Raw genomic sequence first — 11,553 nt, forward strand, 5'->3', positions numbered from 1 at the left:
GCTTTTTTCAATTTTGTTTTGCTTGAAATTTACAATGAAACTAATTTTTTTTCTGGAGTATAAATAATTTTACAATATTGATTGTTAGATTTTAATGTAACCGTGAATATATAACTCAGAAGAAAAACAAAAAAGGAAAAAAAAGAAGAAGAGAAAGATAATCATCGCGTTAAAATAAGTTGAATTATTTATAATAAGAAAAATTTAATCTTTTGTATCTATTTTTATTTCCCTGAAGAGTCTCTGAATTAAATTGAGAAACTCTTAATAACCCAAACAAAAAACAGCCTTTTAAAAATAAAACGTTTNTCGCGTTAAAATAAGTTGAATTATTTGTAATAAAAAAAATTTAATCTTTTGTATCTATTTTTATTTCCCTGAAGAGTCTCTGAATTAAATCGAGAAACTCTTAATAACCCAAACAAAAAAGAGCCTTTTAAAAATAAAACGATTTCGTTTTATTTATTACTAAGAAAAGGTCTAGAGAGAACAAAGCTCCCAACTGATCACGTGACGTCCAATCTATTGGCGAAACTCGTGGAAATATGAGGATTGATTCTCGATTTGGCGACGAAATGCGAGGAACTGTAGGGAATAGCAGTTCTTTCTTATGACTAACATAACACACGAGACCTTTTGTAAATAATCGCAAGGCCAATAGCCGCGCTAGATGGTAGCTTATCTGCTTAAATGCCTATTAATGATGATTTTCGTAAAGTGTGCCTATCCTTGAAAAGTGCTCGATCTTTTTAGTTTTGGAGTTTACCTCAATTAAACATTCCATTGTGTTGTCCAGAATGTAACAATGTTTTAAAGACTAAAATCGCTGTGCAGCGATCACGATTTTGTAATGGCTCTTTCAAGAGTTTCGAAAACTGTTATTCTTGTTGCTGTGGGAATTCTCATGGCTGTCATGGGTTTACTTTCCTATATTATGTTCCCTCGTATTTTAAAATGGCAAGTAGAAGAAGTGAGTATCAATATTTGGTGAAAATATATCCGCATGATGAACATCTAGGGCGGAAGTGATTTATCATGTGCTTTTGTTTTGTTTACAATGGAGGGTGTTTGTTTACATTCTTCAAATTTCATTATTTCCGAATGTGGGCAATTTTCGGTGTAATATATGTTCGAAATCTCATTTTTAAATAGTTATTTTATTGATTGAATTCCTCTTTAACGGAAATTATTAATTTTTTTGCTTCTTGTAATCGAACATTTTTTTAAACATTTAAATAAAAAAGCACAATTTACACCAAAGAATACTAGACATATATTGATCCATTTCAATTTAAAACTTTCATTTATATACTTATGTTAGATTTCAGTGAAGCATAAAATATTTTAAATGGCATTAATTCCTGTTAATATTTAATTTAACTATTTATTCTTAAAATTAGAATTTTTGTAAGTGTTGTTAATTTTAACTGTATAGATTACTGAAAGCTTGTTTTGTATCCTAGTCTGTGGCAGAATATTCGCCATGTCTTGGCAACGTCCGGATGGTGGTCTGCGAGAAACTAAAAAAAAAAATATATCACAGAAATGGACAAACTCAAAATGTACAACCCCAGGCAAACATTTACATATTTTTTTATAAAAATGTGAAAGTTTGAAATGTATATGGTACTTTGGCGACTGCAGTTGGTGCGAAACATAACAATACGGAAATATCCCCCATATTTTGGAGGATATTTTTATATCGTGATGTGTTGCAACAACGTGATGTGTTGTCAAATGGCTTTTGGGATGTTGCGTCATCCGCAACTTGAGGGGAGATTTCTGTATCGTGATCTGTGGCAGAATAATCGCCGAGTTTTGTCAACTTCCGGACAGAATCTACATATTTTAACATCTACATATTTTTTTAATCAAGTTTAAAATCTATTTGGTACCTTGGCGATTATAGTTTGCTTGGTAGATCATGATACGGAAATCTCCCCTAATCATTTTTATGCCTATTTCTTCAGGGCTATTTCCACTTCGTGATCTGTTGCACTAACTACAAGGTATCTGCGAACCTGGAAAGTCATGAATTTTGGTATTGAACAAAATTTGCCATAAAATGTCATGATTTTAACAATTTTAAAAAAAGGAAAAGGTCGCTGAAAAACCTAAATTTTATAACTAAGAAAAGAAAATAATAAAAGTTTCAATAATTGAAAATACTGTTTAACTTTTGAAATCAATATATATATATATATATATATATAAAATTAGTTGATTTAAGTCAACAAACCCTGCTCACAGTCTTATTTTATTAAAATATAAAATGTTTTTATCAGGTTCTTTTAAAATTATGGTGTTCTTTCAAAAAAGGATAGAAAAACATCATTTCTTGAGCGAATTATCTCTTAAACTCCTGCAATTGCGTAATTTTTGTTATTTATTTATTTTTTATTTTATCAATTTAAAATTCTACCTGAAGCAAGCCAGTCATTGGCGAATTTTTTTTAAATCTCGAAATGAGAACAGAAAATTCAGGAGTATTTATTTCCTTTCTGATAAACAAGAAATGTATCTTTAGAATATAATTCTGCAGCAGAAAAAAAAAGAAAAATATTTGCTTTTGTATTTTTTTCCCAGCTATTTTATTGCTTCAACTCTTTCTTTACTCTGTTTTTCAAATTATTTTGTAGGAAAACCACCAGCATGCCATATTAAAAATGAGTAAAGGAAGACCTAAAATACTAAGAAGTTTTATACTAAGAATTGGAAGGGAAAAAAATTAAATACACATCAAAGGGCAAATAAATAATTTTTAATTGAATGAATCTAAATTAAGAAATCCTACAAATTAAATAATTTAATTTAGAAAAAACAATAATCAGGAATGAGATTAGCCAAAAGGCAAAAAAGCTGAATTTCCAGGATAGTAAATTTTACGCAAGCGCAACCCTTTAATAATAAATTCCAGACAGTTTAAGTTAATAAATAATGTGTTGACATACAATTGTGTACTAATCTATTATTNTATGGTACTTTAGCGACTGCAGTTGGTGCGAAAGATAACGATACGGAAATATCCCCCATATTTTGGAGGATATTATTATATTGTGATGTGTTGCGACAACATCAAATGGCTTTTGTTATTATAATGCTTTTTTAAATTTATGTTGTGTTTTTGTCGAGAAAATAGTAACTTTGTTAAGTCATGAAAAATTGTTGAAATGAGTCATGAAAAATCATGAATTTGAAAATCTAATATTTAGCGGATACCTTGCAACTACAAACGCCAAGGTGACAAATAGATTTTAAACTTGCAAATCTGTGGAGAAAAAAAAACAAACACATGTAGACGTTTGTCCGCGGGTGCGTGCGTTACAACTTTCGAGTGGGTCCCTTTCTGTGATGTTTTTTTTTGTTGTAAGTTTCTTGCAGGCTGATGCTTGGAAGTTGCCAGGACTTGGCGATTATTATGCCAGAGATCACGATACGGTAATTTCCCTTTTTCTACCATTGCAGTTGTCTGAAACATAGCACAAATTCGATCACATTAGTTTGAAATGATTTTTTGGGGAAGGGGGGCTTAAATTTCGAGAGAAACAGTTTACTTGTCAACAAGGTCAACCTCTCTTTTTTCTTGTCTTTTTGAAGTTTAATGAATTGAATTATTTTGAAGTGAAATTTTTGAAAGGGAAAAGAAAAAAAACTATAATATATATATATATATATATATATTTCTAGTTTAACAAAACTATTTAATAATAAAATATTAAGCAGAAATAAATTGCTTCATCTTACTCTACATTACTATTGAGAAAAATTGTTTTTATTTTCATAATTCACAAATATCAAGCATAAATGGGGTTTTTCCCTTCCGTTTTAGAGGTTATGATAGGCCTCAATCATTTTGTGATGTGGAACATAGACTCTGCGCCTGTTATGCCTAATTTTTATTTAAATTGTGCCCAACCTGATTCATTTAATAAAGTTCTAAAGAAATGCTTTATGCTAAGAACATCAAAGCCTTTTTTAAAAAGTGCTTAAAGGTGCCCATTTTCAATGTTGTTTTTTAAAAGCCCTTAAAGGTGCTTTTTTCATGGGGTGTTTTTAAAATGTGCTTAATTTTTTCTTTGCCCTGTCGATTATGCAAAAGCATGCTTTTCACATTGTTCATTCGACCACAATCCGTTTTCGCTTACATTCGGACAATAGTGTTTAAAAACTCCAATCATTTTATACGTTTGATAAATACTTTGGATTCTGCAGGTGCTGAGCTGGGTTCAGTGTGCTGCATTTTGCAAGATATTCTCAATTTCAGGGTTTAATTTTCCACTCCCTGAAATCGAAGCAAAAAATCTCTCGATTTCTCTTTATGGTGATTAATATAATCGAGAAAAGAGTTCTTTGTCAGAAACTAGTTCAGGGTGCGTAGCTTTTTTAAAAAGTGCTTAAAGGTGCTTATTTTCAATTTTAGTTTTTTAAAGCCCTTAAAGGTATTTTTTTCATTGGGTGTTTTTTAAAAGTGCTTCATTTTCCCTTTTCATGTTGATTTTCGCTTCAAATTATTCAAAAAGACGCAGTTCATGTTGTTCTATTCAACATTTTCACAATTAATTCAACCGCAATCTATTTCGGCGTCTTGTCTGCAGGGGTCTGTCCAGGCCGAATTTAATACTGTTTAGCGGTACCTTCACAAATTCAACTTTAGGAAAAACGGTAAGGTAGTTTCACAAATTCAATTTTAGGAAAAACGGCAGTTTCACAAAATACTTTTTCTTAAAATTTTATTTTTGTATCCCTTAAGAAACGAAAAATCCATATTTTTGTGTTGATTTTTAAATATAATTTTTAATTTTTCACAAATTATGTCTAAATTTTCACAAAATAGGTACCTCTCAGAAAAACCTAGACAGACCCCTGGTCTGTCCGTAGCGTATGAAAACAACATTCGTTTTACATGACTCAAAATTTTGATGATTTTTGACAATTGTTAAAAACTTTCAGCCCTGCCTAATTATGATGTTTTTTTAAAGTGTTTACAAATATTTTTTGCGTGCGTGAAAAGTGCTTAAAAGGTGCTTATTTTTTGTTGAATAATTTCGCTACGCACCCTGTTAAAGGTGCTTATTTTTTGCTGAGAGATTTGGTTATGCACCCTGAAGAATGGAAAAAATAATTATAAAATATGCTGTCATTTTATGTTTATTATTTTAAATAAAAAAATTCATTGCGTTCAGGAGCTCCCACAGGTTGTGTACCCCTATACTAAGTGAAAAATTGTAATCTCAAAAGGGGCTGAGTTATAAAATGTAAGGGAGCCCCCCTGTTCCACTGTCCCTGTAAATCATAGTCTCTGAAATCACAGAAAAATAAATGGTTGCTTGGATTAAGCATCAGATATTACTTCATAGTTTGAAACTGATCTCTCTTTTGTTAAATTGAGATCTCCGTTTGACACTGACTGCTGAAGTAGATCACGTCTCAAATCATATGATGATGTCGAATGTAAAGCTGTCTTGTATTGTCAATGTTATTTAATCATTGTATTTTATAAAAACAGTATATAATTGCAAGAAATAATTTAGTGTTTCAGTTTGAATCAATTTAAGAGTTGCTCTTTGATGGAAAAAATTTAAGAAATAGGCTGCTGACTAAGTTTAGGCTGCTGACTTTTATAGGTTTTCTTATTTTTTTAATCAATTCTCCACAAATATATATATATATATTTTGTTTGTTAAATTAAATGGGTATTATTATGCATATAAGAAAAAGAAATGAACATTATGAATGTTTTATTTAGAATAAAAATATAAAATGTGACTGAGATAAAGTTATACATCATGTTTTTATTTCCAAATTCTCATTCTATCAGCAATAATGGGATTATTTTTTTAAAGTTTATTTTAAGAAAACTTTGACGTGATATGGCATATAGAAAGTGTCATAAAAAGCGTTCACAAATAAAGACTATATTGAAATTTTATTGCAGTTTCATTATTATAGTATTATTAGGTCCCGCAGTGGACTGATCTGTAAGATACGGTTCCCAGTAGAGTACCGAAGTCAAGCATCACTGGCTGCGGCCAGTGTGCGGGTGGGTGACCACATGTATCAGTCTGTGTTTGGACCAAGGTTGTGCTGTAATGGTCCTCATGAAACTGTTCTACCTTGAAGTGCTCGACTTCGCGTGCTGGTCGTCGGGCCACTGAAGCGGGTGTGCCATCCCTTCTGCAGAGGATTTAAATTGCGATGGCATGTCTTCCGATCATCCTCAGAGATGTTTCCCAATAGCCCATTGCACAGCTCTAGTGCAGCGTAAAAGAACTACAACAATAACTACATTATTATTACTATAAAAATTCATTATTATTATTGTAGTAAAATTTCATGATTATTATAACTAAGGACATAAAAATTGCAATTCTTGATTTTATATCTAAACAGGGTGCATAGCTTTTTAAAAAGTACTTATAGGGGCTTTTGGGGGGGATTTCGGTTTGGGGGGCATCTGGTGTTTTTAAAAAGTGCTTTTTTTTATGAATGATTTTTTTTCCTTCAAAGATATCTGGTGGACCCCATGGATTTCAGTAAAAATGGGGAGTTTGCTACGTAATCATTAACGCCGACTTATGTCTTACCCACGCTGTGAATTGCGCATGCGCGCACACATGAAACCGAAACCAGAGTCCACCAATTCGGATAGAGATTATCAGATCTTTATGAAAAGTTTTTATTTTTAATTCATTTTAATTTTATTCTTGTTCATTTTATTTTACTTCTACCATTTTTTTGATGTAGGGGGTGAGGGCACTTTTGTTCTGAGTTCAGGGTCAAGTTGAATTCATTTAGATTGGACCAGCGATTAAGGAAAGTACCGATTGTTTCAATTTACGTCCATTTCTTTTGGGGGTTTTTTTTAATGCTAAAAATGTTTATAAAAAGTTTTTGTTTTTCAATAATATCAAAAATGGGGAAATGTATTTTTAACCCCCGATGGACTGCAAAAAACGAATACAAGAGCTGGCAAAAATGCGCATGCACATTAATTTTTTATATGTGCTCGATTACTTTTTTATTTCATTGCTTAAATGTGAATTTTTTAGTGCTTGAAAACTTTTGTTAAGTGCTTAAAAGGTGCTTATTTTTATTGCAAAATTTGGCTATGCACCCTGCTTTTAGTTAATAAAAAAAACTAAGAAAGAGTTATGTTGTTAATTTTTTATTAATGTTGATCTTTGTGTGCTCATTTAAATTTAATGCTAGAGATATTGTTTCATGCTTAATAAATTTTTTTTAACATCTTACAAAATTTTTTTTTAGAATCTTATACTGTCGCCTGAAGCTGAGCCTTATGAATTTTGGCGAGTGATACCTGTACCTATATACAGTAAATTTTATTTTTTTAATATAACTAATACCAAAGACATTTTAGAGCATAAAGCAAAACCTTTTGTACAGGAACTTGGGCCTTATACATTTAGGTAATTATATTATGAAATTTTTATCATATTTATTTGTATATTGTAACTAATCATTTTTGGTCGTTATTATGTCTAATTATCAATTATTACCATTGATGACAGGATGTCTCCCGAAATGAAATAATAAAAAAACTGTCTCTATCTGCCAAATAGGATGTCTATGTGCTGAGGAGATTTATTAAATCTAGGTTTCTTTTTAGATAAACAGAGTTCTTAATTTTTTAAGAACTCTGACCTTGACGTCCAACTCCCGATAGAAACATTTGAAAGAAAGATACTTAGAACTATCTTTGGTGCCATACCAGAGGGGGGATGTTGGCGAACACGGTACAACTTTGAACTTTATGGGCTCTATAAACATCCTCAAATTATGCAGATAATCCGAAGCAACCGACTAAGATGGCTCGGCCATATATGGAGAGGCTCTGAAGATAGCCCTGTAAAAATTGCCACCTTCAAGCACCCTCAGGGGTCCCGCACTAGAGGTAGACCACCTACTCAATGGCTCAACGACTTGTCAGGCTGGTCTTGACATATGCTTCTGAAGCTTTGACAATGACAAAACTGCAGGAAAATTGTATGGCAATATTTGAGAGAAATATTTCGCTCAGTATACTTGGTGGTGTAAATGGAAACAATAACTGGAGAAGGAGGTTTAACTTTGAACTGTACAAGTTTTATAAACAATCCGATATTATGAAATACATAAAAATAAATCGAATGAATGGCCTGCGTGATTCTAATGAGTGATGACAATAAAAAATGCTATTGCTTTTTAGACCCACTGGTACGAGGAAGCGGGGAAGGGTGCAGTTAAACCGGAGGAGTCTGATTTTCTTGCAGTTAATAAAAAGAATTGGTGATCAAGGATAAATCAGATGTCGTTAAATCTTCTGAGGAATTGGGTTGTTTGACCAACTCCCCTTTACACCAGTTATATGTTGACTCTCTCAGTTACAGATGATTCTTATAGCAAAGTTAACCTTCAAGCATTTTCAACAATATCTTCTGAGTCGCGATGGCTCAGGGGATAGAGCATTTGCCTACCAATGAGGTGAACCAGGTTCAAATCCCTGTGATGGCTGGTCCATACGAATCCGCATTCGGCTTATACCTACAACGGTGCTGATGTGAAATACCCTTGGTGGTGGACGCATCATGCGTTAGAGTTCCCTTGACATCAGGCTAACCAGAGGAGATTACAAGCAACTGGGTGCACCTGGACTTAGACACGGGTCTTATGTTCGTAAACCGAAGAAGCCCAGTGCTTACTGTTGACTGACATGTAAAAGTTCCTTTTTGTTAAATTAGGTGCTATATGCTCGCAATAGAATATTTGCAATAATTAATTTTTAGACAGTTGGAAAGGCTATGAATAAGGTTCTTTGGATTGCAAGATTTGAGCCCTGAAAAACTCCGAGAGATTATAACTTTAAATTTAAAATTGCCTAATTAATTGCCTTCCATTGAAGTGCTGCGGGTTCAAATCCCAGCCACAGCTGGTGGATACGAATTCCGCTTTCGTCCTGCACCGACCACAGTTCTGACGTGAAATATCCTCAGTGGTATTCGAACCATGGGTTAGTCCTCTTGCCGTAACACTAACCGTGGGATGTTCTCGAGGTCATCTTCTCCGTGTAATGCTAATGCGGGTTAGTTCCATCAAGAAGTCCTCCACGAAGGCAAATATCTCCGACTACTTGATCCAGGAGTCTTCTGGATTGGGTTCAAATTGACAAGGCTACGGAGTCGAACAGGAGTATTCGAAAATCCGAAGCTTGGGTCGGCCGTTCAACGACTGTTACAGAATAAAATATTGCCCAAAAGAATTATTTCACTCTTCTATCAATTTTGAATGATTGAGAGAAGGAGATTTCATGACAGAGTTAATGGTCGTAAATTACTGCATTTTTATAATTTTCTTTTATTTCATGTTGCACATAACCAACACAGTTGTTAAAGCTGAAATAATTCCTCTTTTTTATTTATTATCTTGTCCTTGCTTGTGGCTTTCCGTTATTAGAGTAAGCAAGGCGTATTCATTCCGTCATGGATAAAAATTCCATGGTTGTTATTTTAAAAATGACGCTTCTGATATAAAAGAACAATAACTGAAATAAATTTGGAAATATAAATTGTATAGTTTGCAAATACTGATTTTTTTTAAAAACAAACTGTTTTTAGCAAATAATTCTCTATAATGTGTGATTTTTTTTTGATTTTTTAAGCATTTTAAAAATAATAATTATAAAACCACGTCATTAAATGTGATAAATAGTGCAGAATTTTTTAAGGAAAGAATATGTGTGTGGTTTTTCTATGATTAATTATGTTAGAAATCAGCTTTCTGCAATAATTCTGTTAATTTTTATTTAAATGAGATGAGTAGTACTAGTTTAAATTTTATAATGATTCATTTAAAATAGGATACCCGCAATCGACGTAGTGTGAGTGTCTCGATCCTGATCGGTTGTCGAAACGTTGCACTTGCAATGTTTCCACAAGTTGTTAGCAACTGTTCTTTCCATTCTATTTTGGGTAAGCCAAGCCCATCAAGTATCAATTCTCTCAAGTGATACATTTCAAGTTCTTTCACTCAGATTTCAATCCTTTCACTATATATTTACATAAAATATCCCAAACCGTCGACAATAGACCATTGTGCAGCTCTAGTGCAAAGTAAATAAACTACCTACCTACCAACTGTAAAATGACTCTGGATTTGCATTTTATAAAATAGTTCAATTTATCATAAATTTGTATTTTAATTTGAAGTTTTCTATGGGGAAAAAAATTATCATAAAAAAAAGATTTGCCTTTGTCAGAGACTGTTGAAATTTTACTAATACTTTTGATATTTTACTAATTTACTGACTAATAATTGGAAGTCCTAAGCGCGGGCCCTGATAGTTTGTAAAATGAAACGAGTTATTATCGTAAAACTCTTGTGTTTATCTTTTAATTTTTTCTGCTAATTATCTTTAGAAATCTCTCATCTGCAGCTTTCAAACTACCCAATTCTGTAGACAATCAAAAGTTAGTAAAAAATTTAACCTAAAACAGAAACATAGGGTGTATAAATATTTAACTTCAGTATTTTAATATATCAGACAGACTCTAATAAATTTCATTCAGTCTTTTTATGAAAAATACCGATTCCATTGATGAAAAGTTTTTTTTCCCCTTCTTTTTAGGGAGACTCGTGAGAAAGTGAACATAACGTGGCATCCAAATGGGACAGTATCCTATTTTCAAATTAAGAGGTGGTACTTTGAACCTAGTATGACATCTGGTTCCTTGGATGATCTTATAACGACAGTCAATGTGCCTTTAGCTGTAAGAATATCTTTCATTCACTTTTCCTTTGCATTGTTAAGAAAATGGATGTACTGATTTGTGGTTTTGACTGGATAACTAATCTGTGACTGTTCTGTTACTGAATTATTGAATTATTTATTTGTTAGGATACTTTTTAGGAATAATTGTAGTGTTTTTCCCAGTACAAAATTACAGTTCTCTGTCAGAAACTAGTTATCTTATTGCGATCACATAAAGTCTTTGAAAATTATTTTGCATTTTGTTAATGTATATAGTACTTCAAAATATTTTTTGAGTGCTTAAAAGGTGCTTATTTTTTGTTGAAAGCAGGGTTAGGTTTTATGCCGTCAAAAACGGGTTTTTGCCATCAAAAACTGGTTTTTGACATGACAATGGTAAAAAACCGTGTTTTTACTGGTAAAAACCGTCAAAAACTGACTGTTTTCTTTAATTTTTGGCATATAGCGGACAATATATTATTTTCATTTAATTGCCTTTATAAATGAATGTTGTAAATGATTGCTATTGATTTTGCAACTATATACATGTATTCCTATAGAAGGATATACATTCATACAGAAATATTGTAATATACTTATTGAAAATAGTGATACTTAACTTTTATCATTATAGCTTGATTTGCAAAGGATTCAAAATTTTGCTCTTCTTAATTGTTAGAAATAAACAAACAAACAAAAAAACTTGGAACTATTAATAAATTCAAGAACTAAAAAGAAGAATTTAAAATTTGGCATTTCTTAAATATTAGAAATAAGCTAAACAAAACTTTCAAAACTTGTAACTACTA

General features: G+C 32.0%; 1 protein-coding gene across 2 annotated transcripts in view; it reads left to right on the top strand.

The window, feature by feature from the left end:
* Nucleotides 1–543: 543 nt before the first annotated feature.
* The window catches only part of LOC107436415 (protein croquemort), a 66,230-nt gene continuing 55,220 nt past the window's right edge, over nt 544–11,553 (top strand). For both annotated transcript variants that reach the window (XR_011636799.1, XM_021148778.3), the window contains exons 1-3: nt 544–970; nt 7,267–7,427; nt 10,622–10,763. Coding sequence is in view for 1 of the 2 variants with exons in the window: in XM_021148778.3 (XP_021004437.1) it covers nt 851–970; nt 7,267–7,427; nt 10,622–10,763 (423 nt within the window). In the remaining variant the exon portion in view is untranslated. The remainder of the gene's footprint in view (nt 971–7,266; nt 7,428–10,621; nt 10,764–11,553) is intronic.

Source organism: Parasteatoda tepidariorum, chromosome 5 (assembly GCF_043381705.1).
Source record: "Parasteatoda tepidariorum isolate YZ-2023 chromosome 5, CAS_Ptep_4.0, whole genome shotgun sequence".
NCBI classification, from domain to species: Eukaryota; Metazoa; Arthropoda; class Arachnida; order Araneae; family Theridiidae; genus Parasteatoda; species Parasteatoda tepidariorum.